The 26,868-nt window shown below is 48.7% G+C and overlaps 2 protein-coding genes across 2 annotated transcripts in view; both read left to right on the forward strand.

Moving 5' to 3' along the window:
• APLP2 (amyloid beta (A4) precursor-like protein 2) overlaps positions 1-9,960 on the forward strand; it is a 72,852-nt gene extending 62,892 nt beyond the window's left edge. The window contains exons 13-19 of the mRNA XM_012644278.1: positions 408-507; positions 2,365-2,508; positions 3,994-4,029; positions 7,165-7,250; positions 7,944-8,018; positions 8,361-8,516; positions 9,496-9,960. Coding sequence (XP_012499732.1) covers positions 408-507; positions 2,365-2,508; positions 3,994-4,029; positions 7,165-7,250; positions 7,944-8,018; positions 8,361-8,516; positions 9,496-9,597 — 699 coding nt within the window. The 3' untranslated portion in view covers positions 9,598-9,960. The remainder of the gene's footprint in view (positions 1-407; positions 508-2,364; positions 2,509-3,993; positions 4,030-7,164; positions 7,251-7,943; positions 8,019-8,360; positions 8,517-9,495) is intronic.
• Positions 9,961-25,269: 15,309 nt separating this feature from the next.
• Positions 25,270-26,868, forward strand: part of ST14 (suppression of tumorigenicity 14 (colon carcinoma)) — a 47,122-nt gene continuing 45,523 nt past the window's right edge. Inside the window, exon 1 of the mRNA XM_012644279.1 lies at positions 25,270-25,472. Coding sequence (XP_012499733.1) covers positions 25,392-25,472 — 81 coding nt within the window. The 5' untranslated portion in view covers positions 25,270-25,391. The remainder of the gene's footprint in view (positions 25,473-26,868) is intronic.

Below are 26,868 nucleotides of genomic sequence, written 5' to 3' on the forward strand. Positions count from 1 at the left end.
TTTCTTTCTATTTTTGGTAGAGACGGGGTCTCGCTCTTCCTCAGGCTGGTCTCAAACTCCTGAGCTCAAACAATCCTCCCGCCTCGGCCTCCCAGAGTGCCAGGATTACAGGCGTGAGCCACCGCGCCCGGCCTAGTAGACATTTTTTTAGTAACTTTTAACTTGGAACACTCTTTGGATACACTCTCATCACCTACGGAGATCGTGTGCACTACACTTTAGTGATGAGTAAGGACGGCCTAGGGATTAATACGTTTCCCCCGACCCGCTGATCTGCTGGACTCTGTAGAGAATACACTTTTTGAAATGATCTTTCCAGAAGTGTGTGTAAATGTCCCATCTGCAAGTTCCCTCCTGGCCTGGTGGTTGTCAGTGACAAGACCTCTCCCTCGTGACTGTGCTTCCAGGTGATGACACATCTCCACGTGATCGAAGAAAGAAGGAACCAAAGCCTCTCTCTGCTCTACAAAGTACCTTATGTGGCCCAAGAAATTCAAGAGGAAATTGGTGGGTACTGACTGTACCAAGGTCAGTGGGTGCTTCTTGCTGGGATTCAGGAGTGGCAGCCAGGCAGGTGGGAACAAACAAGCCCAGTGAAGTTGGGCCTTGCACACCATGGTTTCAGAAGTCTGGAATCCACTGGAGCTTACATGACAAGGTCAGGGAGTAACCAAGGACAGATGTACTGGCCGTGAGCCACAGATTTTTGAGTTTCATCAACCTTCTGTTAGCGGAAGAAAATCTAGGGTGTGAAATTGCAAGGGACTAGGAAGTTTCCTGTTACTATTTTCCCCCTTAATTGCTGATGTGTTCAAGAAAACCCAATTTAAAAAAAATCCCAACCCCTCCCCCAAGCCTTAACCTCAACTAATCAAAAAAATTTAATTTGTCTGCTGTTTGTCACAGAGAAAAATGGTGTAGAAGCAGACAATACCTGCTGGAGTTCATGTTACAGTAGGAGAGAAACAGATGGTGAAACAAGAAAACAAGTGTCAGATGGTGATAAGTGCTGTGCAGAGAGTTAAAACTAGGGCAGAGTGGTGGAGAGTGGCCGGTGGTCGGAGAGGCTGCCTGTGGGGGCGGTAGCCTGAGACCTGAATGGGGTGATCGCAAGGGAGAACGTGTCATTAGCAGAGGAGACCGTGACCACAGAGGCCTCGAGTGTTGGTCAGGTGGCACATCTGAGCAGATGAGCGTAGCTGGAACACAGCGAGGGGATGAGGCCAAAGAAGTAGGCGGGGGCTAGGTCTGGGAGAGGAGGTAAAATTAAGGAGTTTGGATTTTCTTCCAGGTTGATGGGAAGCCATCGGAGGGTTTTGAGCTAGGAAGTGACTAGGTCTGGATTATGCTTTTTAAAACATGAATTTTTTTAAAACTCACTTGGCTGCTATGTGGAGAGTTGATTAAAATTGAAAGCCAGACAGGAAACAACTGTAAAAATCTCGGAGAGAGACGATGGCAGTATTCACTGAAATGGTGACAGAGGAGATGGGGGCCGGAGTCCCAGGGCAATGGGGTGGCCTCTAGGATGTGTCCCGAGGGAGAGTAAAGGGGTGTGCCCAGCTTTGCCTGCGGGGCTGAGGGAAGGAAAAGCATCGAGGGTGACGCGGAGGATTTGCGAGAGCAGCTCGGTGGGCGGCGGCGCCAGCGTTTACGAGGTGGGGAAGGAAATCACCAGTTCTTTCCATACACACAGACCTTGCTGTTGGGCATTACGTGGAGGTCTAGGGTGTGCTATTAGAGGAGGCAGAGGCTGGGCGGTAGGTGCAGGACACGGGTTTGGGCGTCTTGGTGTATAGGTGGTTTTAAGACTGGCGTTGGGAGAGGTAGGTCAGGGTACGAAGTTGCAGTTACGCAGGATGGATAAGTCTGGAGATGGTTCGTGCAGCATGAGGACAGTGAGTAATAATACTGTGTTGTACACTGAAAATTTGCTGAGTGCATTTTAGGTGCTCTTACCAAAGAAAGGTAACTATGGAAGGTGATGGGTATGTTAATTTGCATGACAGCAGTAATCATTTCACTATGTAGATATCAAAACATCATGTTGTACACCTTAAATGCGTGCAGTTTTTTTAAAAACCCAAAATCTGTGGTGCAGGAGGAGACCACTTAACTGGAGTGTGGAGAGGAGAGGAGAGGGGTCCCCGGGATGGGCCCTGGCCGCCTGTGCTGGGGCTCTGTGCTGCTGCAGAGTCGGGAGGTGTCTCAGGGCAGGGCCAGGAGCCATTAGCGGGGCCTGGGTTGGTGGGACATTCTCCTCGGCACATCTCAAGCTCTAGAACGACAGGAGTCAGCCCTTTTCAGACTGGTGGTTCTGTGCCTAGATGCCAAGTCCTTCTAAAACCTGCCGTCTGTCTTCAGATGAGCTCCTCCAGGAGCAGCGCGCAGACATGGACCAGTTCACCGCCTCCATCTCAGAGACCCCTGTGGACGTCCGCGTGAGCTCAGAGGAGAGTGAGGAGATCCCGCTGTTCCACCCCTTCCCGTCCTTACCTGAAAACGAAGGTGTGTGTGAGTGACAGCGCCACTTCTGGGCAGCAGCGGGGAGGACAGAATGAGAAAACTACCGTCAGTTTTTTGAAACTGGGTTGAGGTGGGCAGGTTGTATTCCTGTGAGAGTCAGAGGAAGGGAGACTGGATTCATTGAGCACCTACTGTGTGCAGGCAGCATGCTGGGTCCTTTCAGTATGAAAGTAGTTGGTTGGCTTCAGCATCACCATGAAGTTAGGAATATTTGTCCTGTTTCATAGATGGATGGCTTCAAGCCTGCTGTTCTTTCAGCTCAGGTAATGTCTTACATGCGAGAGGCACTTCACAGTGTCGATAGCTCCTTCGTGTCACACTATGCCATTACCATCTCATGACAGGCAGTGGGAGGGCGGTAAGGGACAAGCTCAGGTGAGGGGCTGGCTCAGGGTCGCATCTCTGACACAAGTGGGGGCAAGAAGCTGTGTCCTTTGACTCCTAGGCAGGCACTCTTTCCTCCGTTCCCTTGCTGGTTCTCGATGTCTGAAAGTATCTCTGAAAGCTGGGAGCCTGCTCCAGCAATAAACAAGTTGCTAAGACCGGTGCCCTGAGACCAGTGTGTGTGGTCAGATTCTATTTGCCGCTCTGGCTGCTGATGGTGGCAATGATAAAAACGGCCCACAACTGTGGAGTCCTTGTTATGTGACAGTTTCAGCTAAGCATTTTTACATGGACTCTCTCACTCAGTCTGCAGAATAACCCTCTAAAGTAGGTACCTGAGTGTCCCCATTTGGGGATTCTGAGGTTTAAAGAGGTTAGGTAACTTGCCCAAAGTTATGGAGAGTCGGGATTTTACCCCCAGCTGGTTTGGTCCCACAGTCACGTGTCACAGTCACTGGCTCTGGCTGGACATAGTGCTGGAACAGAGGCCTGAGGAAGGCACCAAACTGGAGGGGGGCAGGGGGGTTCGCAGAAAGGTCGGAGGTGTGGGCTCAGTGCGGTGGAGCCTCCGATGAGAAAACAGCATCTGAGGAAGTAGCAGATCGAGAAAGAGGCAGAGCTCTTACTGCAGCGCCCGACCTCCGCGGGCTGCGGGGTGGCTGTGCTTAGACACTGGCGTGCTGGTCTGGGGTCGGGGCATCTCAGACATAGCTGAGCTAGGACCTCATCTCCCTGTCAGCAAATCATGATCAATACTAATTTCAATTTTTGCCGTTTTATAAGAAAAATAATTTTGTGGGCTAAGCTAAATAATTTGGAAATCTCCCAAAATTTCCCTTAAAAGGCCCAAAACAGACCTACTACTACCTTTTTCTTTCTTATCAGTGTTAGCCTCCAGAGATTTGCTGTGGATCTTACTACAGGTTTGTTTATGGGATATTTCAGGCATGTTTTTAAGGAAAAATACCTTTTATTCAAATTATAGAGAAATTCTAAGATAGGAATTTTGAAAGAAGCCATTTTCTTTCTTAATCTCCTTTTGTGCTATTTTATTTTGTTTTTTATTGTTTTCCTTTCTGCTAGACACTCAGCCGGAGTTGTACCACCCAATGAAAAAAGGTTAGTTCGTCAAAGATGTTCCCTTAAGACCTTCATTCCTTTTCACTCCCCAGTGTGTCAGAAGTTTCATTTTGTTTCATACCATCACCTGATTTTTTTCCCACCTCATTGCTTCCGACATAGCTGTGAGTGGAGCCAGAGGGGCCCCCGTGTCGCTAACAAGCTGGCCTGACCTTGCAGCACTGAGCGTCAGTGGTGTTGGTCACTGTGTGACCATCCTCAGCTCTCTTCTGGGATGTCCAGAGAACATGCAGTAACCAAAATAGATGCTTGCGTAAATCCTTTTCATCTGGATAGTTTGTTGTTTTTTTCATACAGGGTCTTGCTCTGTTGCCCAGGTTGGAGTGCAGTGGCACGATCATAGCTCACCGCAGCCTTGAACTCCTGGGCTCAAGCGATCCTCCCGCCTCAGCTTCCTGAGTAGCAGGGACTACAGACATGTGCCATCATGCTTGGCTAATTTTTCTATTTTTTGTAGCGATGAGGTCTCAAACTCTGGGCCTCAAGCGATCCTCCCACCTCAGCCTCCCAAAGTGCTGGGATTACAGGCGTGAGCCGCTGCACCCAGCCTAATCTGGATAGGTTTTTTTAAAGTACACCCGGTTTACACAGGTTGGTTGTGAATTGCTAGTATATATAAAAATAGGCTTAGTTTACAGTCAGGTGGAGAGTCTTGTCCTTTTACCTCTTCTTTTTTCTCTACTGTTCCCACTTCCATCTTTTCTTTTTAGCTATCCTTGCCCTTTGTCTGTGCCAGTTGTCTCATGTCCCCTGAGTTGTAGCATTCCTTAGAACATTAGAAACCGGTGGATGAAGCAGGTGGAGACAAGTGAATTCTTGCTCTACTGAGTGTCCAGTTTTCAAAACAGTTAACATTACACAAGCACTGCATGGAATGCTCTGCATATTGATCTCTTTGAACCCACTGAGCATCCCTGTAGGGTAGGAGTTTTAGCTCTATTTTATAGATGAGGCAATTGAAGAAGCTCCTGAGATTACGTGATTTACTCTAAGTCATGACTTTAAGCAGTGGAGGAACCAGGATTTGAACCCAGTTTGCTGTCCTCAAAGCCCATGTGATTTCTATTACCTACTTGCCTGTGTCAGCTGCTGAATCCCTCTGGTGATTGGACAGTCCGATCCTCAGGTGTCATTGTGAACAAACGGTTCAAACATTCCATGTTCTTAACGTATCATATGAGCCTGCTCTTTTGGCTTTGGCAGACTTTTATGGATGGAGCAAAGCAGTGTTCCCTGGCTAAGAATTTGGTATTCTGGTTTATGTCACAGGTTGTTCTCAGAACATAAAAGTGTGATTTGAATTTTCTGAAAATCACTTATGTATAAATGCTTTATTTTGTTTTATTTAGATGTGTCTCTTCTTGGAGATCACTATGCCAACATTTTTTGAAACATCACAACTTAGATGCCTATAGAGATGAATTTTTCTAGAAGTTTAACTGGCTTTCACCTTTGTATTTAAACTGTTACGAGTTGGGACAATTTAACCATTAACTTTTGGTCTCTTGAAGTCACTTGTTTATATATTTTATAAAACCAGAGTGGTTATTATGGTCAGTGTTTAACACGTGGATTTTACCACCAAAAAAGTATTTGAACACTGTAGACTGGCAGTAGGACTTTAGATTAATTGTCTCAGTGCCACACTATTTTTCAAATAGGATCCTACCCATATAACCTTTAAAAATCTGAGGAAGAGAGAGAAAGAGATGGAAGGAGGTCAGAATTAGGATTTACTGGACTTGATCATAAGCATCCTTGCTCAGGCAACACCCTTGCAGATTCCTCTTTCTCAAGTAGTTGGAGTGCAGCATTGCTGTTTCATTGGTATTTTCAGACTGCAAAAGCCAGCTGTGGTTTAACCAGAATCGAGTTGTGCAGTTCTTCTTTAAAGTGGAAACTTTAGAAAAGATCACATCATTTTTACTGCATTATAATGAGTTAACACATTAGCTGGTCTGCAAGTTTAGCAGCTACCATAGCTGTTCCCATTGCTCTGTGTTAAGAACAAGTCTGGTTGTGAGCTGGAAGCTTTGCTATAGCTGGGCCTTGTCACTGTCTGCCTTTGACAAGCCCAGGGACAGCAGTGCTGTGTGTGTCTTCATGTTGGAATCTTGCTTGCAGGTAATTACCTTAGTATGCCAAATGTGCTGTCAGGTTGGTCTATTTCTAAAGGTTCAAATCTAGACATTTATATAGAACTTTGTCTGTTATTATTAATAAACTCTTATAGCTGGAAATCACATGTTTGGAGCTAAAAATAGAGGACTACTTCTCACTTGTCCCCTCCCTGGTCCGTACTGGGTCCAGTCACGCTGCATATTTGGATACTGTCATTTGGAGCGCCACACACAAGCGATGCTGTCTTGGGCGGTGTCTGACCTTGGCAAGAGGAGAGTTGCTATTCTTGCTCTGTTTAGAGAAAGGTGCCTTCCCCCTGGTGTTACACTTCTCCCTGTTGACAGACCGCTTCCTTCCTGTTTGTTCTCTAGTCACCATTGGAATGTGACTGACTGTGACCTGGGCACGGAGAGGGACGCAGATTGGTGGGAGCCATGGAAGGAAATTGATAATTACAAACCTGATTTTAAGTGCTGTGATCTGTAAATGCCTCCCACGAGGAGCGAAACTTTGAAGGACAAATAGCAGGGGTTGATGTCAGGGAGCGTATTTATGTTGGGGAGGCAGAGAGCATTGCCTGTGGGCCAAACTATCGTGCTGGAGACAGACATGCAGATTGCTGTGTGCGGACCCCGGTGCTGAAGGAGAGGGCGCGAGAATATCACATGTAAGGGTGTTGCGTGTTGTCCATGCCGGAATGGCCTCCGTGTCTGTGTGTCTCACGGCGAGCGGTCTCTCTGAAGGCTTGCGTTCCATTTCTCTGAGCTGGAGACAAGTAAGCACTCCCTCCTCATTATTCCCATCGGTCCTCTGAAAACGCCTGTATCATCCATGGAGCACAGTGCATCCTCACACGCGTGTGCAGTCGCAGATCGAGGAGGGGAAGGGGGCACGTGGCGAGGGGCTCCCTGGCCCTGAGAGTTTGCTGCTGCCGTGAAAGCGACATGAGGTCGGCCGTCCTTGGAAACTCTGCCGTGATCTCTCTCCACGCAGGATCTGGAGCGGGAGAGCAGGACGGGGCACTGATTGGTGCTGAAGAGAAAGTGATCAACAGCAAGAATAAAGTGGATGAAAACATGGTGAGCCCACTCTTTCTCCTTCCCAGCATGTTTTACTTTCGAGACTCGTTAGAGCACGTGGCACAGTGTCAGGTGCGTGGCCACGTGTTCATTTTCCACGTGGTGCAAGGTTGGGGCGCCAGCTGCTCCCACAGACTGGCTGTCTTGTTTAGCATGTGGGCAGGAGGAGGAGTAAAGAATCTGCCTCAGCAGTAGCTCATCTCTTGCTATACAGGAGGAAAATACATTCGGAACGTGTTACAGGCCATATTCAAGTGAGTAGAGTTTTAATGGCTTGAAAATGGAATAGAGTTGGGTTTGGTTCTTATACTGTCTTAGGTTTATACTTCCTTTTATTATTCTACCATTTTCTATCATTTATATTTCTGGATTATTCTCACCTGAGTTTGGTATTTAAATATCGCTTCCTGGTAATCTGTCCTGAAACACTTCTCTAGAACGGTTACTTAAAGGAAAACGCAGGTATTTTCCATACTGCTATAAGGTATTTTCCGTCCACACTTGCCCCTTCGTTAGGCGTTTGGTGAGTGGATTCGGGCATCTGTGACACAACCGACTGGTTAGCGGGGCTCCCAACAGGTGTCTGCTTCCCCCCACCAAATAGTAAATGGAGGAGGAAAGCAGCAGTGATGTTGATACTAAATTTCCCCTTCACCCAGTTGCTAGTTGCCGACATTCTTGTGGCTGTTTCAGGTCATCGACGAGACTCTGGACGTTAAGGAAATGATTTTCAATGCCGAGAGAGTTGGAGGCCTTGAGGAAGAGCCGGTACGTGTTTGGCTACGGAACTTACTGCCTGGTTTCCTGTCAATCTTAGCTATTTCTCCTGTGGACCTTCTCATTCAAGTAGCAAGCGGGAGGGATGCCTGGTGTGTAGAGTGCCTGAGGGTCCCTCGTCCGCACTTCCCCGGACTCTCGGATAGGACAGCTAAAGGGAAATCTCCATGGAGGGTGGGAAAAGTGGGCGTTCTCCCCGTACGGATGCTTACCTGCACAGCAGGAGCTTGGTGTCACCTGGGACTTCAAAGGAGCTTGGCCCTTGGTGAGTTACTGGCCTCACAGCTGCCAGATGGTCACTGGCCTTTGTTGCACATCTGCTTTGTCATTCAGGAATCCGTGGGACCTCTGCGGGAGGACTTCAGTCTGAGCAGCAGTGCCCTCATCGGCCTGCTGGTCATTGCAGTGGCCATCGCCACGGTCATAGTCATCAGCCTGGTGCTGCTGAGGAAGAGGCAGTATGGCACCATCAGCCACGGGATCGTGGAGGTGAGGGGCTGGCGGGGGGTCTGCCCTGCACCCTGGGCCCGGGTGGAGATGAGCGGCAAGAACTTTGAGGAATTCGACCGTCTTAACTCCTCGAGTACTGGACATGCTGCTGCCGGTTAAATGATTTACTGGATTCCTAGGTCACGTTTTGGAAGCCAGCAACTAATAAATTGCACTGGTCTTGTTACGAGGGCTGTCGCCAACTTTCAACATCAATTTGGGCCCAGACTATGAATGTCAGAAAGTCATGAGAACATCTGACGCTGTAGAGGGTGAAAACTATTTGCTCAGATTGTTTCCTTCATGTTTCCTTTTTAGATATTTAAGAATGAAGGACTGCTACTAGTCCTCTCTTTTAATGGGGGAAAAAAACCCAAAAAATCGACAGGAAATTTAGAAAGAGCCAAAGCAACCTGTTTCTGTTCTGTCTTCTGATTTGTAATTGAACTTCTTGCCACTGTGGTGGGAATGTCCAGAGTCTCTTGAATACCAAGTATAAATGCAATAAGGAATATAATGTGCTCTAGAAAATTAGTTCAAATGCAGGTCTTAGTTATTTGGTTTTGTCTCCCACTGGAAACCAGCCTAGCTGTAGAATTTCAGAGCTGGAAAAGACCAGAGATCATGTCCCACTGCTTATTTCATAGCTGAGTGTTAAGTGGCTTGCCTCGGTCGTCCCAGAGGGTGAGTAGCAGGACTGAGACTGACTTGTCACTGTGGTGCCAAGAAGCCCAGTTGACTGTCTTCCACGTGGACTAAGCTTTCAGGGCTCTGGGTTCAGAGGCACCACCTCTTTGACCCCCTTTTCTTTCTCCTCCGGCGCCTCACCTCTAGCTCTCATTGGGTCTGTCCAATGGCAGCAGGGTGCTGGCTGCTTCTGGTCCCCAGGGGATTGTGCAGCAAACAATCTCAGTCTCCCAGCAGCCTGTGCAGGTCTCTTCCCAGGCACTGCAGTGGCCTTTGATCTTTGTTTTTCCAGGTTGACCCAATGCTCACCCCAGAAGAGCGTCACCTGAATAAGATGCAGAACCATGGTTATGAAAACCCCACCTACAAGTACCTGGAGCAGATGCAGATATAAGTGACAGGAAGCGTGTGGCACCCCTGCTTGGAGTGGGGTGGTGCAGGTCGGCCAGAAGAGGTCCAGCGATTTGGATTGACTACTGACCAGCAGTTGCTGCCAGAGGGCTTCGTCTTGCACCTGACCTCCTGGATCGTTAAGACTATAAAGTACTACTGTAGAATTGCAATTTCCATTCTTTTAAATGGGTGAAAAATGTTAATATAACGATATATGAAATATAAACCTTAAATGAGAAAAATGATCTATTGCAGATATTTGATGTAGTTTTCTTTTTTAAATTAATCAGAAACCCACTTCTATTGTATTGTCTCACACATGCTCTCCGTATAAATGGAAAATGTCGATTTTCAGCGATAGGCTGTGTATGCAGGCTGTTTGTTCCAGTTACATTGTGTAAGTCAGCTCTCTAGCTCGTTCACGGCCCTGGCTTTTACTGGAAAAAGAAGGCAGTATCCCCCTTTTCATGCCCTTTTTGAACGAGCTTTCAGGAAGTTGCCGAGCAGCTAGGTGGACGAGGGCACTGTAGCTGACCACCGAGGCACATGCTAGTAAGCCCTCAAAACCATTGTAAAGGACCCGTTCCTTGGAAGTCCAGTGTTTCCACTGCTGGGTACCTTGGTGTCCCCATACAATTGCTGTCACCGAGGAGGTTAGAGGCATTTTCATTCCAGCGTCTGTAGCGAGCCTGATGCACACAGGTGAGGGTGTCCACCGCTGCTTTGCTTCTCAATCCAGTTCTTCCACAGAAGTTAGCCTGTAGTTTGTACATGACGTTCTTCCACTTTCCGTCGTCTACTTTAGCTCTTTACTGTTCACGGCCCCTTCCCGGCGTGTCCAAATGTGTGGTCTCGTCCTCCACAGGCACTGACCCTCAGTCTCCCCTTGTGCCCTCACTCCTGCCTCCTCCTGCCACCAGCCTCTTCGGCATCCACGCAGAGAAGACCACAGTAAGGAGGCAGCTGATGGCCCAGGAGGGAACAGAGGTTTGTTTTTATGTGAAAGGAGAATGTTCCAGGCTGTACATGAAATTGATCTGCAGACACTGTGGAAAGCTTTGAAGATTTTTGTTTCTTTCACATGAGTCTTTGTAATGCTGGTACAGTCGGTGTTGCTGCTCACAGCTGTTCTATTCCTTTTCTTTTTTAATCTGAAGGTTCTGGTAACCTGTGGTGTGTTTTTTTTTTCTATTTTCCAGTAACTGTGGTTTTTTTCTTCCCTTTGACCCTATTCATGTCTCTTCCCACTATGCACAGATTAAACTTCACCTACAAACTCCTTACTGTGATCTGTGGAGAATGTACAGAGTTTAAACACATCAATAAATACTTTAACTTCCGCTGAGACTCCTGGCTTCATTGACCCTGGCATCGATCTGCCAGGATGGCTCTGCCCCTCCTGCCTTTGGGGCGATGGGGAGCTCCCGCGCGCTGCAGAGGCTGAAATAAGTCCGCTCCAGCAAGTCCTGGCACTTGGGCTCGAATTCCATTTTTCATTGAAAGAAGAACAGGGAAAGTCTGCCTGGAGCATTTGGCAAAATTTAATTTCGGCTACTGATATTTATTAATATGAGACTTTTCCGTAATGGTATTGGAGACAATGAGTAGAGCTTGTGGCTGGATTTTCAGAGAAACGTCTGCAGCCTCCATTTCTTTCTTAATAACTTGCTGTACCAGGAGGCCGTATCCTCTCACTGAAGGGGGTTTGTTTGTTGACCTGACAACTACTTAGAGGGCTTTGTGCCTGGGGGGCGGTTTTCACTACCGATTAAGTCTTTTTAATTTTCAGCTACAGGGATAAGTTCAGGGGCTGACCTCAGGGTCCCCGCCCTAGCTTAGTGTATCGCCAACTTAAGTACGTGCCAATACACTGTGGCATGGTTGCCGGGGTAATGCCACATACACCTGTGCGTGGACGTACACACTTGTGTACATCTTCCCAAGGATGCTGGCCTCGGGAGAGCATTTTACGAGCCTCCAGCCAGGAAGCGTGTTGGGACAAGCCAGGCGAACAGGCCGGCTCTTGGCAGCGATCGCACTTCAGCCTCTGCCTCCTGCACTGGCCACTCACGTTGCTGCCAGGAGAAGTCTTGAAGAAGAGGGAACTTTGTAAATTTTTTGAAACCAGTTTCTGCCAGAGTGCTCTGAAGAGCGCCATCACCAGACTGCAATATCAACTGGGAAGTGTGGATCTCACGCTCATTGCGATTTGAAAGCTAACAGACCAGCTTCCTTTATTTTAGTGCCTGCCATCTGCTAGCTGCTCTAACGCGCGGTCTGAGTCGCGCGGTCTGAGTCGTCTTAGCCTTTTGAGGGAGAGCTGAGTATTCTCCTGCAGAAAGCTGAGGTCAGGGGCTGGAGCAGACATGCAGACCCAGCTCTGTGGGAGTCCTGCCGTTCTGTCGTTCTGTCAGTTCTAGGAGACAGTGGCCTCTGGGGGTTGCCACAAAGCTGGTGCATGACAACCAGTACCCGTCCAACTGGGCGACTCTCAGGACTTACCCATTACCAACACTCTTGTTGATGATGGGAGGAGTCTGTGGCTGCAGCGGTTCTATTTGCATATTCATTACCCAAATGGGGTCGTCGCAGAGACAGCGGCCTGGGGAATTGCACAAGGAAATGTACAGGGCAGGACTGCCCAGGGGCCCCACCCTAGGCAGCTCCACTCTGCTCCCTGGTGGCACAGTCCCCTCATCAGGTACTGAGAGAAACTCATCTGGTTTCTGCCTCGGTGACTCAGCTCTGACCTCTGGGGAATGTGGCCCTGCCCATCCTGCCGCCAGCCTCGGGGGCGAAGGTCCTTCCTGTGTGCTCTCTGTTGCAGAGCAGAGCCCAGCAGGGAGGTCGAAGGGAACCGGGCCCAGGTGTCCTAATGTGTTCTGGTTTCAGTTGCTGTGACCGCTGATTCTCTTGTTTTAGGAGGCGCAGATTAGGATGTAATGTGTCCCTAAGATTTGGAGAGGCCCAGAAGTCCACTCATAGGAACGTATTGTCTCAGTTACTCGGGAAGTCATGGACACAGACAAAATGGGTAGAAGGAACCAGAAGGGACCTTATGGCTCCCTCGCTCATTTTGCAGAAACACGGCCACAGGGTCACCCACTGTTACTCTGGCAGAGCCCAGATCTGTCTGTGGTTACGTAGGACGGGCTCTTTTTTTTTGAAACAAAGGGTAAAGTGGTCCTTGTTAAGCAAGGAGACCAGTATCAACCACTATCTTGCCTTGTTCCGTACTATAGAATAAGGGGGGAGGCTGCCGTTCTCTCCTCTGCGGGCACTTTTGGCAGGCTGTCATGGTCACAGACTTGGCGCATTCCCACTGTGGAGCAGCCCAGCCAGCCAGGGAAAGGGAATTAAGTTGGTTTTTTTCCCTAGAATCCTTGAAATGGATGGGGCATGACATCTTGAGGAATCTGCTGGAGTTTTATGGCCAAGATAACCGGATCTGGTTGAACTTGAGATACTGAAGCTGATGCCGCCTCTTTCTGATGAGAGCAGTGGCCTCCATCAGTAAAACGTTTTTAGTGTGTGCCATATATAATTATTTTAAACTGTATTTTAAACTACATATAGAGTTATTTTAAAATTATATACATGTGCTATCATAAGTAGAAACTTGGAAAGCCTAAAAAATGAAATAATTTGTCCAAATTTTATTTAATCAGGGTGCGAAGCATTTTGGGTCCAGTAAAATGTTGCCGGTTTTGGCGCAGCATTGCTTTCATTCTCTCTCTCAAGTCAATAGTCGGTTCACTTTTTCTTAGTGTTTTTTTTTTTTACCTAATGTCCATTTTTTTTTGAGACAGGGTCTTGCTTAATCGTCCCGCCTCAGCCTGCCGAGTGGCTGAGACTACAGGGTGAGCCGCTGTGCCCGGCTGGCATCCTTTTTCTATCCCAGGATATGACATTATGTTTAGTTGCTGTGTCTCCTTGGGCTCCTCTTGACAGTGACAGTTTCTCAGACTTTCTTTGTTTTAATGAACTTGACAGTTTTGAGGAATACTAGTCAGGGTTTTTTTGTTTTTGTTCTTGTTTTGAGACAGAGTGTCACTCTGTTGCCCGGGCTAGAGTGCCGTGGCATCAGCCTAGCTCACAGCAACCTCAAACTCCTCAGCTCAAGGGCTCCTCCTGCCTCAGTCTCTCAAGTAGCTGGGGCTACAGGCGTGTGCCACCACGTCTGGCTAATATTTTCTATTTTTATTAGAGATGGGGTCTCACTCTGGATCAGGCTGGTCTCAAACTCCTGACCTCAAGCGATCCTCCTGCCTCAGCCTCCCAGAGTGCTGGGATTACAGGTGTGAGCCACCACGCCCTGCGGTAGTCAGGTATTTTGTAGGATGTCCCACTATTGGGATTTCTCCAATGTTCTTCTCATGATAACACGTGGGATTGTGTGTTATTGAGAGGAAGAGACGATGTGGCCTTCTCATCATGTCATATCGAAGGTACGTACTGTCAACGTGACTTATTGTTGATGTCAACGTTGATCACCTGGCTGAGGTGGCGTTTGTCAGGTGTTTCTATTCCAAAGTTAATCTTCCCCCCACCACCATATTGGCCTCTTTGGAAGGATGTCACTATGTGCAGCGCACACTTAAGGACTGGAGAGTTATGCTTTCCCATACCTTATTTTTCTATTTACTTTTTTTATTAAAATAAACTTTTTTTATTAGACATGGGGTTCTGCCGTGTTGCCCAGGCTAGAGCGCAGTGGCTATTCACAGGCATGATCAGAGCGCAGTGCAGCCTTCAACTCCTGGCCGAAAACCATCCTCCCACCTTAGCCTCCCAAGGAGCTGGAACTACAGGCATGCACCACTGTGCCTGTCTCATATCTTACTATTTTTTAAATTCTGTCTTAACACTTTGAGATAGAGCAATTAGAAAGTCTGGTTCAAAGGTCACTTTGTTGCAATACTACATTTAGTGGCTATAAAAACTGAGAGTTCTTGATTGTGGTGATGGTTTCACGGGTGTGTATGAGTATCAGAACTTATCAGATTGAACACTTTTAATATGTGCAGTCAGCTATACCTCAATAAAGTTGTTTTGAAAAAAAGTCTGGAAGGGACGACTCACAAAAACAGGCTGGAAGGAGCGAAGTGCATCATTCATTGGCTGTGCCCATTACAGAACGATACTGCATTTTCAGTCCTGTCTCCCAGCTCCATCTCCCAGTGTACAGGTGGTCTTCTAGGTGAGACGTCACTTTTGACAGCATAACTACCCAGTAATGGAACCTTTCCAGACATCCATTTCTTTAGAAAAAGTCAGCGAATTGGAATAGGTGTCTTTTAGTTTTAAAGCAAACAAGAACCATGTAACATCTTTAAGTTCAACAACTCTTCAAATACTTTGTTACAAGATGAATCTCGTTGTGTACCATGAAGTGCTGTCTCAGTCATTTCCAAACTTATTAAAAAAATTTAGCGGAGTTTCCACCATATTTCTTTTTTTAGAGATGGGGTCTCACTCTTGCTGCCCAGGCTGGAGTGCAGTGGCCCGGGTCATAGGTCACTGCAACCTCGAACTCCTGGGCTCAAGTTATCCTCCCTCCTCAGCCTCTCGAGTAGCCGGGACTACCGGCGAGTGCCACCACACCCAGCTAATTTTTCTATTTTTTATAGAGATGAGATCTCAGTATGTTGCTCAAGCTGGTCTCAAACTCCTAGGCGCAAGTGATCCTCCCACTTTGGCCTCCCAAAGTACTGGGATTACAGGTGTGAGCCACTGTGCCCTGTCTACCTTATTTTTTCAAGTTCTTGATTTCTTATCACATTTTGCAGCTCACTATGCACTTACGGTGCCCATGTGGGCTAGCACTAGGACCTTACCTGGAAGGACTTCACTCAAGTAGCCCATCCGTCAGCATTACATCTACTAGATTTTTAATAATACATTCTTTTCCATAAAGTGCAAATAAAATGAGTCAGTGATAATACGAAAAGCTGGAAATCCGAAGCCAAACTGCCTGTTCTCCTAATTTGGCGCCTTACTAGCTGGGTGACCTTGAGGAAGTTACCTAACTGCTCTGTGCCTTCGTTTCTCTATCTGAAAAACGGGGAGACTGATATACTTCACTGGGTTAGGAGTAAGTTACCACACGCAAAGCTCCTAAACCTGGTCTGGAACCCAGCACAGACTAAGTGCTCAGTGAATGTTAGGTACTATTAATATTGTTTTTAACTGTTGAAAACATATCTTCTCCAGTTCAGAGGAGCCCACTAAAAAAAACTGTATTTCATGATCAGGAAAATTAGCAAATATTACACAGTGAGCTGAGCTATAACAGAACCATCTGTGCATTCTTCCAAACCTTCCATATTCTAACATTCGCTTTTACCTGTTACTTCAAGTCCGTGCCTCTTCCAACAGTGTTTACAGACAGAAGAACGGACTGCAGTGTCGCCGCTGGTTTTCTGTGCACTATGTCAGTCTCACGGTGGCAGGAAAAAATGCTTCCACAGTGGTTTAGGCCTTTTGTCTTTGGCATTTCATTAAGAAACCTCAAGCTGTGCGTCTATCATTTCTTAATGAAATTTGTAAATGACTAACCTGGGTATTGCATGACTTCAAGCACTGGAAAGGTTTTAGTGGCTTGTCTTCATGTACTGGACATTGAATTTTTAAGTCTCATTGATCACGTTGGCCTCATAATATTACTTAATACCTCAAGACCCAACATACTCTAGAGTAAAGAACATCATTATTAACAATAAATGTAAATTTACGGTCTTGACATGTAATTTATTTATTTATTTATTTATTTATTTATTTATTTTTGAGACAGAGTCTCACTCTTTTGCCCGGGCTAGAGTGAGTGCCGTGGCGTCAGCCTAGCTCACAGCAACCTCAAACTCCTGGGCTCAAGCGATCCTCCTGCCTCAGCCTCCCGAGTAGCTGGGACTACAGGCATGCGCCACCATGCCCGGCTAATTTTTTTCTATATATTTTTAGTTGTCTGATTAATTTCTTTCTATTTTTAGTAGAGACAGGGTCTCACTCTAGCTCAGGCTGGTTTCGAACTCCTGAGCTCAAACAATCCACCCGCCTTGGCCTCCCAGAGTGGTAGGATTACAGGCGTGAGCCACCGTGCCCGGCCTTTTGACATGTAATTTAAACTTGAATTTAAACTTTTTCCCCCTAACTTCTTAGATGATCATTGTCTTCACCTGAGCACTGAGCTCAGCATGCAAACAAATGAGTCAGTGGACTTTGATTTTAATGAAACCTGCGTACACCCCATGCAGCACCGTGGGTCAGGGAGTAGGTTGGGCCATAACTGCACATATCAGAAGGAAGGAGAAATGAACTTGGATGTGCTAATGATGCGGACAGGGCAGGAGAAGTCAGAGAAATAGCATCGAATAAGCAGTCCAGGGTGAAATGCATTTCCAGGCCGGCGCGGTGGCTCACGCCTGTAATCCTAGCACTCTGGGAGGCTGAGGCGGGCGGATCGTTAGAGCTCAGGCGTTTGAGATCAGCCTGAGCAAGAGCGAGACACTGTCTCTACTAAAAATAGAAAGAAATTAGCTGGACAACTAAAAATATATAGAAAAAATTAGCCGGGCATGATGACGCATGCCTGTAGTCCCAGCTACTCAGGAGGCTGAGGCAGGAGGATCGCTTGAGCTCAGGAGTCTGAGGTTGCTGTGAGCTAGGATGACGCCACGGCACTCTAGTCCAGGCAACAGAGTGAGACTCTGTCTCCAAGAAAAAAAAAAAGAAGTTCATTTCCAGAAGGGCTCTGAGCACACACTCTCAGGCTCACATCTCAGTGCGCCTGCATTTACCCCGTTTGTGGACGCTCCAGTATCCTTGGAGTGTCCTAAAATTTCTGTCTTATGAGTCCTGCCTACCTAAGGCAGAAACCAGAACTCGACTTCTCAGTTCCCTTAGGATCTAATGAGATGCACTCACAAGAGACTCGCTCAAGAGGGAACTGAGAAAGGACGGAGGCACGGCAGCGAGCCGCCTTTCTGGCAGGGCGAAGGCAGAAGCAGCAGCTCCCAGGGCAGCGGGGCAGCGGGACTGGGACTGGGACTGGCGAGGGGTCTGGTCTCAGTGGGACGAGCCTCGGTGGCACCTCCTTGGGCAGGAGCAGAGGAGGCTTCCCGTGCAGGGTGGGGTGCAGCTGGACCTTGTTCCTGGCTCTGCTTTCCCCCTCTTGCCTCTCTGGCCTTCTCAGACATTCTGTGAGCCTCCTAACATTTTTAAATAATTTCTTTCGTTCTTTCTTTTTTGCTCAAATTAGCTAGAGTATCCTGTCATTTGTGAGCTGGCAAGTTGACAAAAATCCCAGTAAGGCAAGTTTGCTGAACTCCAATGGGAAAATGGTTCCTGCTGCCTTCATTTGATAAAGGAGATGGGTTTAAAAACAAAGAGTGATTGAGAACAAGGATGCTCAGTGTGAAAAAGAAAATATAGATACTAGATAGAGTAAGTTAAGTCAATACTCTGGTACTAAATTAGAATTGGATGCATCAGTGGGAATATGATAGGTATTTTATCTCTTTTGAGAATTCCTAGCTTTGTCTTCCAAAAGTCCCAGAAACAATTAGCAAGTAGTAATGAACATCCCTTGTATCCAGATTATAGCCTTGGAATATCATTTTTCACTCAAAGACACTATGATGTCTTGAAGAAATGACTAATCGCATGTGTGAGCAGGAAATGTACAAGATAAATCTGGAACATCATACGAGGAAGCAAAGAAAACGATCAAAAATGAGTAGGATTGGGTCAAAAGGACTCAGAGGTGACTTAAGGAGGCTCCCACTGGCCAAATGGGACACTTTGAACATCAGTAAGGATAAGAACAGCAGTGAACCCAAACATGCCGATATGTTTAAATCCAAGAGTTCATAACAATAGAAAAGCAAGCAAACAAAAACCAATCAGTCCCTTGGAAGACGTTAGGGAATTACCTATTTTACACCGGCTAAATGAAGGGAAAGACTTAGGCGTTTATTCTCCTTTTCCTACGCAAACCTTACCACTGAGTAACAAAACAGATGATGAGAAATTCCAGTTTATAGAAGTTTTCCAACAAGTACATAAATAAGGAATGATAAAATGAAATATTACTGCTCCCATTTCCTAGTGAATTTAGAATTCAAGCACGTGACAAGTATCACACATTAAAGAACATACCATCCCGTGTGAAGGCATCTTCTCGCCACAAAAAAGCAAACCTTGGCCGGGCGCAGTGGCTCACGCCTGTAATCCTAGCACTCTGGGAGGCCGAGGCAGGTGGATCGCTCAAGGTCAGGAGTTCAAGACCAGCCTGAGCAAGAGCGAGACCCCATCTCTACTAAAAATAGAAAGAAATTATCTGGACAACTAAAAATATATATAGAAGAGATTAGCCAGGGATGATGGTGCATGCCTGTAGTCCCGGCTACTCGGGAGGCTGAGGCAGGAGGATGGCCTGAGCCCAGGAGTCTGAGGTTGCTGTGGGCTAGGCTGACGCCATGGCACTCTAGCCAGGGCAACAGAGCCAGACTCTTGTCTCAAAAAAAAAAGCAAACCTTTATCCCCTTGAGCCTCTAGATACAAGTTTTCAGGGAATGCAAAGGGTGGGGGGACCCGCTAAGTAGACTAGACTATGAGAATACAACCAGCAGAGTTCTGACTGTGGGAAAGTCTGCGGAACAAATAATTTCTTCAGTAAATAAATTGTAAAGGGGCGTAAAAAGAGAAGACGTGGGAACCTATAGATTAAAAGTGACCTGAAAGATATTGAAGACAAAGCAGACAAAGAAAAAGTGGGCCGAAGGTCAACTACGATGTGTAGAGATTCAGGCCCGAACAATAAAACCATATAAAGGAAAACAAGGAAGTAATCGCCATAGAAGTCGGACAGTGATCACTCGTCGTGGGGAGAGTAAGGATTGTTTTGGGGACAGGCACATGGAGGGCTTGGGGTGGTGGGGTTGGCAAGTTTCTATTTCCTCTCACGGTGAGTCTTATAAGGCGTTGCCGCATATTAATCCAGTAAGCAGTGTACAGGTATTGGTTTCATGCTGTTTTCTATATTTGTGCTACATTTAACAATAAAACAATGTGGTGGGGCGCAGTGGCTCACGCCTATAATTGTAGCACTTTGGGAGGTTGAGGCAGAGGATCATTTGAGGCCAGGAGTTTGAGACCAGCCTGGGCAATAGAGCAAGACCCTGTCTCTACCAAAAAAAAAAAAAAAATTCGCCGGGCACGGTGGCATATGCCTGTAGTCTTAGCTACTCAGGAGTTTGAGAGGCTGAGGTGGGAGGATCGCAGGACTGGGAGGCTACAGTGAGCTAGGATTATACCATTGCACTCCAGCCTGGGCAAGAGAGCCAGACCCCATCTCTTAAAAAAAAAATTAAGTGACAACAGAAATCCAGAAAACATTTATTTATATTTTCACTTACTCATTTAGTCTTTTAATAATTTAACAGAGTTTTGAATGTGTGCTGGGAAAACTTAACAGACGCTGATCCTGCCTTTCAGGAGCTTTCCATCTTGAGCGGGGAGTGTCAGGAAGCTTGTGACCGTTCTCTGTAATCACAGGGTCTGGGGCAGAGGGAGATCAGAGCTTTGGGGGGGTTACGTGGAGTCCAGGGAAGAGACAGTGGTGGTGTGGAATACGGGGAAAGCAGTAGAGAGAGAGAGAAGGAGATAGATTTTAAACGTATTTTGGAGGCAGGACTGACAGAGTGGTGATTCGTTCGATGTCATCTGGAACGCTGACTGAATGGACGATGAAGCCATGTGCTAAGATGCCAGATCTGAACATAAACGAGCTGGCACTCCTGGCACACACACCTGCTCTGCTGCTGTGTGTGCAGAGGGATTCATATCGTCTCCCAGGTTCCTAGAGCACCATTTTTTCTTTTAGAGATCGAGTCTCACTATTGTGCCCAGGCTAACATGCCATTCACAGGCGTCATCATAGCGCACAGCAGCCTCGAACTCCTGGGCTCCAGCGATCTTCAGCCTCTTTAGTAGCTGGAACAACAGGTAGGCCACCACACCCAGCTCCCTAGAGCACCATCTTTTACCTCACAGAGCTAAGTAAGTGTCTTCCCCACGGAGGTGCTCAGCACTATCATTTGAATGTAATACCTATACAAGGCATTAGGTGCAAATGCAGATGAAGAGAAAGTTGTGCAGACCAAGATCCTTCTCCTAGGACCACTGCGTCATGCCAGCTCATGAATGCACCCAATGTGCACAGGTGAGGAAGAAGTGTAGGCAAATGTTATTAGGATAAACCCTTTTGGTATAATCCTCGTAAAATTATGATATGCTTTTATTCCTGAATTGTAAGTGGAGGAAGCCAACAGCAGACAGACGAACAAGGGCTCACCATACAGACACTAATCCGCGTCAGGGACTGTCCTTGTTCACTCTTTCTTGCAATAGCATTTCAAGTGCGCTTATGTGTAGCAAGAAAATCAAAATACACTACAATATAAGCCCTAATTGGGGTGTGTAGCGATTTCTGGGAGAACTGAGGAAGAAGAGATTGATTATGCCCAGGGAGTTTCCCAGCAATGGGATTTTGGCTGGGTTTGGATCTCACTGGGGGAAGGAGGCAGGGAGGGTGAGGAAGGGCTGCGGGCACATGGGGCAGCTCCTGGGGCCAGGGCTGTGGATGATGCTAAATAACTGGTATTTAGAAAGTGCGTTTTTCCCACAAAGTACCTTCCGCAGGGAAGTGCTACGGGCTATACCAGCACAAAAGCAGAAGTGGTGCTATTAATAGGTTCCGACATACGAACCTGGTTGTTCCTGAAAGTTCAAGCACCTTCACGAATGGTGGCTCCACAACTGGCTCATTCTGCTTTATTCTGTTCACTCGCAGCCTCTCCCACACCCCTTGCTGTCTGCAGACGTCTCCGCCTTGAAGGAGTGCGCGTTGCCTGCAGTCCTGCCACAATCTGCTCCAGCGGGGTTTGCCCCCGGCCCCGCTGTCTTGGACAGTAACAGGGCGCTGGTGATTTTAAACTTGGGCTGGGTCCACCTGACGTGGCCCCTCTGGCTCCCACATGACCACCAGCTTCAGCCAGTGTCGTTCAGCCTGTGGTCAGGCCCACGCTTGCACACCCAAGGACACTGGAGCTTGCTGGAGAGGCCCTTGAGGGGGTCCAGGGGCACAGGCGTGACCTTCCCAGCAGGCAGTCCTGGGGGCAGGAAGAGGATGACGTCCTGGAGACAGGAGAGATGGTGGCTTTGGGGTATTGGGGATGGAGAGGAGGCCTGGTGGGGGTGGCGAAGGTTGGACAGTTTGGTCGTGAGTCCCTCCTTCTATGGCAGGGAAATGACACGGGCCTCGGGTGGAAATGTGGCTTTGAGCTGGATTTACTCCCTATGAGTGTGGGCATGTGACCACATCCTTTAGGCTCTTGGGTTTCTTCCCCTACAATTTAGGACCAAAAGCACTTACCTCACATACCATAATTTTATGAGGATGAGACTGAATGGGGTTAATAGAAGCTACACTTCTTCTCCGTCATAGGCACGCACACAGCAGTGCCCGAAGGGTGCATTCAACAAGCTGGCTTGATGCCGCGGTCCTGGGGCAGCGATCTTGGCCCGCATAGCTTCCTCTTCATCTGGATTTGCAGTCCATGCCTTGCATGTGTACTGAATTCAAATGATGGCCCCGAGTGCTGAGCTCTGTGAGATAAAAGATGATGCTCTTTGAACCTGGAAGACAAATGCGAGTCACTCCTTTGACAGCAGCATAGCAGGTTTGTGTGCCAGGAGTGCCATCTCATTTATGTCACATTGGATCCCGCTTACTTTCAGTCATTCACAGTCACTGAAGGGTATTGTGCCACTGGTAATCCAAGGCAAAAAAAATTTTTTGGTATATTCTATTTAGCTTTGGAATGCTTTATATGATGGGAGGTGTCAGATTCATTTTCCTTTTTATTAAACTGACACCATTTACTGTGCTAGGCTCTGAGGACTCAAAGGCAGGTAAGACACAGACAGAAATGCAATGAAAAGGTGGGGCTGGGTGCAGTGGCTCACCCTGTAATCCTAGCACTCTTGGAGGCTCAGGAGGGAGGATGGCTTGAACACAGGAGCTCGAGAACAGCCTGAGTAAGAGCAGAGCGAGACCCCGTCTCTATTAAAAATAGAAAAGTAAGCTGGTGCACACCTGTAGTCCCAGCTACTCAGGAGGCTGAGATAGGAGCATTGCTTGAGCCTAGGAGTTTGAGGCTGCAGTGAGCTATGATCATGGCACTGCACCCCAGCCTGGGCGACAGAGTGAGACTGTCTTAAAAAAAAAAAAAAATAGAAATGCAATGGAAAAGTGGTAAGTTTCATGAGAGAAGTATAAACAGACCTAGTCCTGGTTTGGAAGGAGGGAGTACCTCAGGGAGAAGGTAGTATATATCATTGCAGCTAGTTTCACTGCAATAATGAACAGTACTTAACTCTCAGTGGTTTAACAACCCAAAGCTGACTCCCCATTCATGCTTCACATCCAGTGCCCATCAGCAGGGGTTTCTGCTCATTGTGGCCACTTAGGGTCACAGGTGACAGAGGTTTAATCTCAGAAGAAAGTGTGGGAATCGTGCATTGCCTCCCTTTGCCCCTGTGTGGAAGTCCCGTATATCCCCTCGTTTGACAGTTTCTGGCTACAGCTGGCCATACCTAACTCCAAAAGGGAGGCAGTGCAAGTCCAGTCTGTACTCAGAGAGCTAGAAACACTCAGTGAACAACACTAACAACTCCAGCGGTGAGGTGACTTTGACCCAATATGCAGAGGTAAATGTGAAGCAGGAGGGCTTCCCAGTGGATGAGCAACTTTAGGAAAGGTGCAAAGGTCAGAAAGTCCGGCTGCAGAGAGGGGGGTTCCAAATTGAAATGCTGGGAGGCGTGGCCGCAAGGGAGGATGGCCAGAGCATGGAATCCGGGCTAAAGGAGGTTAGGTTTGGTTCAGGAGACACTGAAGTTTTCAAAGGAGCTGTGGTTTCAGAAGATGGACCTGATTATTGTATGTAGGAGAGATCAGAGGGTGGTCAACTGGAGGCAGGAGGTCCTTTTGCTTCTTACACAAAACCAGGCAAAGGGCTTGAATAAGGGTCTTCTAAACGGGGAGGAAAGAAAGGGCAATACCATTGGCTGCTTGAGAGAAAGCCTTGACTAACTGGATATGAGATGTAAGGAAGGTGGAGAGTCAAAGATGATTCCAGAATTTTAGCCTAGGAGCATGATACCATTATAATTACAGAAAACAACAGTAGATGGGCAAGTCCCAGAAAGAAGTCTGGGGCTTGTTGATTTCAAAGCAGGGATTTTTATTTTTTTATTTTTTTGGAGACAGAGTTTCGCTCTATTGCCCGGGCTAGAGTGCCGTGGCGTCAGCCTAGCTCACAGCAACCTCAAACTCCTGGGCTCAAGCGATCCTACTGCCTCAGCCTCCCGAGTAGCTGGGACTACAGGCTCACACCACCACACCCAGCTTAATTTTTTCTATTTTTAGTAGAGATGGGGTCTCGTTCTTGCTCAAGCTGGGCTCAAACTCCTGGGCTCAAGCAATCCTCCTGCCTCAGCCTCCCCAGTAGCTGGGACTACAGGCACGTGCCACCATGCCCGGCTAACTTTTTCTATATATATTTTTAGTTGTCCAGCTAATTTCTTTCTGTTTTTAGTAGAGACAGGGTCTCACTCTTGCTCAGGCTGGTCTCAAACTCTGAAGCGGGGATTTTTATTTTGTTCACTCGTTTCCCAGTACCCAGAACAGCGCTTAGCACATAATATGTGCTCAATAATATTTGTTGGCTATGGAATACCGGAAGAACCTAAATGGAGAAGTTCCCAGGCAATTACTAATGCAGAATTGGCACTCCTTGGTGATGTCTATGCCAGGGAGGCAGTTTACCTATCTGAAGCCGTAAGATGAGATGTGTTGCCAAGAGATAAAGTTATCTCTTTCCTTTATACTTTATCTTTAAACTGAAGAGAAAACTTTAGGAACCGTGACATTAGGGGCCAGAAAGTAGGACCGGAATCCAGGGAAGGCGGGGATTCGAAGACAGGATCGGTCAGTATCAGATGGTGGAAATGGGTGAAGGACGTTGGGAACGCCTAAGGGGACATTCCGTCGAGCAACCCAGACCTCTGGCGACCTGCCAGGGGAGCGCGGGTCGCAGGCCACCGCAAGCGCGTCCAACAGTGAAGGAGAGGCAGCTACGGCCGCAGGACGAGGGGTGGGGGCGGGGGAAAGGAGGGCTGTGGCCCGACGGCGAGGCTGGTCGCGGGCCGTTCGGGGCTGGTTTGGCTCCGGAGGGGTCAGAATTGAGGGGAGTCGTGCGGCAAAGTGACCGAGGTGAAAGACCCAGTGGGGAGAGAAAACGCACGAGGAAGGGACAGAAGAGGCGGTCGGAGCGGACGGAAGGCCTCCTTCCCGGGGGAAAAGGCCCCTCGCAGGAGCGGAAGGGCGGGGGAGGGGACTCGCGGCGGCCCCGCGAGTTCCTCGGTGGCCACCAATCGAGCGGCCGCACCTCCGCGCCCGCTCGCCTGCGGGCGGCGCCTTCTCCTCGGCCTCGCACGGGGCGGAGCCTCCCGCGGGCGGCGGGGCGGGGCGGGGCGGTCCCGGGAGGCCACGCCCCGAAACTACCTGCGCCGGCCGGGAGCAGGGAGAGCCACCGCCACCGCCGCCGGCCGGGCGCGCTGGGCCTGCCCCGCCGCTCTGCCCCCCGCGCGCCCCGCGCCCCGAGTCCGCGGGCCATGGGAGCCGGTCGTCTGCAGGGACCGCGCCTCTGAGACCCACGAGCGGCCACCGGAGCCATGCGGAGCGATCGCGCCCGCAAGGGCGGAGGGGGCCCGAAGGACTTCGGCGCGGGACTCAAGTACAGCTCGCGGAAGGAGGTGGGCGAGGGCCGGGGTCCCCGGGGAGCGGGCGCCGAGCACCGGGCTCCGCACGCCCCCAGCCCTGCAGCGCGGCGCTCGGTCGCTCGGGCTCGGCCAAGCCCCACTCCTGTGCCCGTTGGTGGCCCGGGCGCTGGGCGCACAGGTGGAATTTCCTGTTAGGCGGGTGCCGGGCCGCGGGCGGCCGGGCGGGACTGGCCGGACCTTTGGTACCGGACCTGCCGCGCGCCCCCACGACGGAGGCGGGAAGCCCCAGGGCTTGGAGGCGTCGAAAAGCTCCTCTCACCTTCCTGCCTCCTCCGTGCTTTCCCTGACTTGAAAAAAGGGCTCCGTCTCGGTCCCTCCATTACTTTCGGGCTATTACTAGTGCGCATCTGGGAGGAACCTGGGCGCCGGAGGGTCGGAGTTGGGTAATTTGGACGGCGATTTGGAATTGGGGTGATTTGGGGCTTTGAGGGCTTTGGGGTCTCAGCCATTCTTGGCCTCTGCAGGAATTTCGTTTTGTTTTGTTCCTTCCTGGTTAAAAGGCACTTTGGGAGCTTTGCAGCCTGGGCTTCTCCAAGAGGGGATGGAGCCCTTTGGGAAGGCGGCTGTGTGGGAAGGACTGTGGGAACATGTGTCTTGAGCCTTTTGGACGATACTGAAGCAGGAAGCTCTTCTTTGGCAGAAAGAACAATGAAAGACCTGTTAAAAGATCTCAGAAACATTACATCTTAGTGTTCGGAGTTGGGAATGGGTTGTTAGTCACCGTTGAAGGACACACTTAGGTGGCAGTGCCCAGGTGTGACCAGCAGCCTGGCCTCTACCCTCTCTGTGCGGCTGGGACCCCAGGTTTCTGGAAGGCCAGAGCACAAGTCAGGGCGGGCAGCGAGTGGGGCTGTTTGGGGAGGAAGCTTTGCTCCTCTGCTCATGATGGGCCTGCCCTGCCGGCCTTACTTTCTCCCGGGTGTTCCAGGGTCCCATAACCGCTGCCCTCGCTCTATCGTCAGGCTAGATTTCGGCGCGATCTCAAATGGATTCGCTTCCTCCAAGCAGCATCCTGACTTAGGACCTGGAGAAGGCCAGATTCTGGGGCAGTTACGGCCACTCCCACACCACGAGGAGCAGCTGGGGCTGGCACTGTTGTTTTCTCAGTCCCCCTTGTCCCTGGCTGTGCCTCTGCCCTGCTGGGAGGCAGATTCACCTTCTCTTCCTTTCTGTAATTGCAGTGTTTGTGAATCGTGGTAATTGCCTGCTTTGGGCTCCACACACTCCTGCCTATTCAGCAGACAGCATGCTGTTTGGTGTTTGTTTTTTCTGGGCTGTTTTTCTCCCCTGCCTCTGAGTTAGTTCTTCTTGACTTCCCTTTCTGGGACTCTCCTGCTGAGATGCTGGGGAAGCCTCGGCCCAGCCTCCT

The sequence above is a fragment of the Propithecus coquereli genome, unplaced genomic scaffold (assembly GCF_000956105.1).
Source record: "Propithecus coquereli isolate 6110/MARCELLA unplaced genomic scaffold, Pcoq_1.0 Scaffold209, whole genome shotgun sequence".
Lineage (NCBI taxonomy): Eukaryota > Metazoa > Chordata > Mammalia > Primates > Indriidae > Propithecus > Propithecus coquereli.